Source organism: Schistocerca cancellata, chromosome 5, assembly GCF_023864275.1.
Source record: "Schistocerca cancellata isolate TAMUIC-IGC-003103 chromosome 5, iqSchCanc2.1, whole genome shotgun sequence".
NCBI classification, from domain to species: domain Eukaryota; kingdom Metazoa; phylum Arthropoda; class Insecta; order Orthoptera; family Acrididae; genus Schistocerca; species Schistocerca cancellata.
Window position 1 is genome coordinate 648,915,223 of NC_064630.1, and position 3,737 is coordinate 648,918,959.

General features: G+C 33.1%; 1 protein-coding gene across 1 annotated transcript in view; it reads left to right on the forward strand.

Moving 5' to 3' along the window:
• LOC126187318 (ras-related protein Rab-8A) overlaps positions 1-2,140 on the forward strand; it is a 55,252-nt gene extending 53,112 nt beyond the window's left edge. Inside the window, exon 5 of the mRNA XM_049928328.1 lies at positions 1-2,140. This exon is cut by the window's left edge and continues 42 nt beyond it. Coding sequence (XP_049784285.1) covers positions 1-54 — 54 coding nt within the window. The 3' untranslated portion in view covers positions 55-2,140.
• Positions 2,141-3,737: the final 1,597 nt, after the last annotated feature.

The window sequence follows — 3,737 nt, forward strand, 5'->3', positions numbered from 1 at the left end:
TCCGAACCCATGAGGAAGCCAACCAGTTGGTTGTCTAGATGTTCCTTACTCTGACAGCTGTCCAGTGCTGTTTCCATTTGGCCTCAGACTAATGTTTCAGCAGACAGTTATTTCACTGTATGTTGTGAAAAATTCTTCTGTGGGAAGTACACAATGCATAAAGTGATTTTCTAACTGCTCTGACCAAATTGTGGCTGTATATTTATTTTGAGAAAGGATTTATGCCATTTTTATAAGGTAATTCGGTCACACGTTTGAATTGTACTCGAATAATTGTGTACAGTTCTGTGGATTGAAGTAAGACTTGCTAAGCAAGTTTGTTTTTTTATTCCCTACTTCCACCAGGGATGATGATCAAAACTGTACAGAGATGTTTTAACAGCAAGGATTTTTTTATACAGTACTCATGATTTGTTCATATAGTTATATAATTATGTTAAAGCAGTGGTGGCAGGAAAATACTCATTTTTGCTGTCATTTGCTTATGTTCCGGTGGCCGAGTAATGGGGATGGTGTTAGCCATGACATATGATTGCCTTAGATATAGGAAATCATTGCTTGTTTACTATTTTATACATTTATTTCTGAAAATTAGAATTGATTTGTTTATAATTTATGAAAATGTTGTCTTGGTTCTTAATCTTAATTGCAAGATATTAAAGTGAGTATATTTTACTTACGAAAAAGTTACTCTTTAACTGCAGTCATCATTGTTTGTGTATTTATTCTCCCTTTCCTCTTTGGAGTCACTACTGGTCCACCAGCAACCCAAAATTTATATATATATCTCACTGTCTTTCTCTCTGTGTGTGTGTGTGTGTGTGTGTGTGTGTGTGTGTGTGTGTGTGTGTGTGGTTAGACATGTTACTGTAAGCACTTCCTGTGCTGCTTTGTTTGCCAATTATTGCCCTGATTTTTAATTAGTTGAAAAATAAAAGTATTATTTGTGCTATATTTGCTTAAAGAAAAAGCTTTATAAAGAGAGAAGCAATTTTTGCCTTCACATATTTTTGCTAATTTGTAACTGTTGCGGGATAATTTAGTTAAGAAACATTTTATGGTGAAAATACTTAATTCTCATTGACTGTGATCAGTTGCTTGTAGGATAATATTATGTTAAAATTTAACATTTCACAGTACTGAACCTCATTTTTCAGTAGGCTATTGCCACTCATATATAGTCAGAATAAGATGGATGGGTGTTTTAAGTAGCACTCTTTTTGTGGGATTAAGAAAATTCTTAGATTTAAGTCATTGAAGAATAATTTGCATTGTGTAAAGGCAAGTAAGACCCAGATGCTGCAGAATAATTGACTTTCACTTTGTGTTACTGGTATTTTTTCAGGTAGGTATCTATTGGACCTTAATCATGGCAACTTAATTACTGAGGACAGAATTTACATTATTACAAAACTAGTCTAATTTGTAGTGGCAAAAACACTGCATGTTCTGGTTCATTGTCTACTCTTCACAAAATACAGTCTATTGAACATTTTTTTTTTTTTTTTTTTTGCATTTCTTTTAAATAACTCTTGTAAACATGAATTCACTTTTCAGTTTTGAAATGTCTTGTCAGATTAATGGGAAAGAAGAAATTTCTTAACAGTTAAAAGCATGCATACTTGTTGCAGCAGAGATGAAAGCTGGAAGAAAATAAAATTTGTGTCATACATGCATATTGGAAGTGCCAGTAAACATTCACATGTGAGAATGTGCGGATTTGCAATGTTGTGAATGGGATCATTGTATCACAACAGCAACAGTAGATAAGAGACCCATAATAATGAACAAAGTCCTGTTTCATAAGGGAATTGCATGGAAATAGGTGTAGGAATTTATAGTAGTAGCTTGTTGCATCTTTGCAGACTGACAAGCACTGAATGATAGAAACCCAAAGTAGCTAGAAAATACCTATATTTATTTATGGGAACAATTACAGAATATGATTAGAAACTTAATTTGTATAAACTACTGTTGCCTTAGTAGGAATTCTGACTTAAAAGTATTGGTTTCATGTAAGGACTAGTAAATGCATGCTTTAAATTGGGCATAAAAATTCGTTGTAATAGCTATTTCCCAATAAAAGTGTGTGTGTGTGTGTGTGTGTGTGTGTGTGTGTGTGTGTGTGTGCGCGCGCGTGTGTGTGCGCACATGCGCTTTTTTTGTTTGGGAGGGGGGGGGGGGGGGGAGGAAGGTGCATGTGCTTGCGTTTCAGTTAAAAATACCCTGTCAATATTTTGTTCAGTAGGCTGATGTTAGGGAGAAGGGTAAAACATCTATATGTACTTGTTATGCAAATCTATTTTATTAATCTACTGATTACCTTCAGACACACACATAATAATTGAAAAATGAGTGTTTCTAACTACGATAGTTAGATATTTGGTTTTTTATGGGAGTGTTAGACATACTAATTGGGAAAAGAATCAGTGATTTTATTTGTTTGTCTTTACATAATTAGAATTGTCAACTTGGTGTTGTTTATTGGATGAGACCAAGAGCTCTTGTCATTAAATTTGTCAAGTAACTGGTACCACTTTTTGTACTGTCAGTACTATTAATGACTTTCTTACTGATAAATGTTGAAATTTAGGTTGTTGAAACGTTCAGAAAAGTTTTTAGAAAACATTGTTTATTGATGCCTTGGCTAAAGGAACATGTCCCTATCCCCCCACAAAGTAAGAATTATTGATGATGATGTAATTTGTAAAGGATTTGTTTTTCCTTATTTAAACCGATGAAACATTCTGTGTCATCCTGCATTTTAAGCCACTACATTAAAATAATATGCAGTCATGAGTTATTGTAGCTTTCTAAGATTCATCGTTGCTCTCATTTTATTGAATTTGATCATTCTGAGTTTTAAAGCCATTTTGTACACCAAAAAGCTGATGTGATATGATTGTGGCAGACTTAATGTGCAGTATGGAACAATTTTAGTTTGGCATTGTTATATTGTCAGTGGTGTATTCCAGAAAACTATTATTTAGTAATAGTTTGAAAATGATTACCATAAGGCGACAATGTCTTGCAACTATCGAAATTTCCTATAAAGAAGTTGCACCTCCAAGATGTTTTGACATGATTGGTTTCAATTAATGATTAATCATGTGTAGAGGAAATATTCTGCATGCATGCAAGATTAGTATTTGGCTGCTGTAGTCAAGGAGTTGAATGTTACAGTAATCTTTCTGTATGCAATGCATGAATGTCCTTAATTGAAACTGGTTATGTCAATAAAACATTTAGTAGTTGGAACTGTTGTTTCATTTTTGTAAACTGAAAATTGTTTGCAGTTGGTTTCCTTAAGTTTGTAAAAGTAATTTTAAATATATTGTGCAAAAACTGTGTGTTCTGAACATATTTTATTGGATGCCAGACCAAAAGTAGAACTGTTCATAGATCTAAGTTATATCATGCACAGCGTGCACCATTAACAGAGAAATTCTTTAAAATTATATAATACATTTTTGGGTAGTTACAAAGAGCAAAAATATTCAGTGATATAAAAATTTGGCAGGTATCTTTATTTCTGCATATGCATAGACTTAATTGATAAATTTTGTCGCTTCAAAATTCTTGCTTTAATTTCAATGTAACAAATGTTGTTGATTTTGTGCATCCATGTTTTCCTTAGATAAACTTGCCTACATTGTTAAGATTGAGAAGAATAGCAGAGGGACCACATTTTTTTCCCTAACCCCTACAGTGAGAAAATATTTTCAATGTTTTAGTTG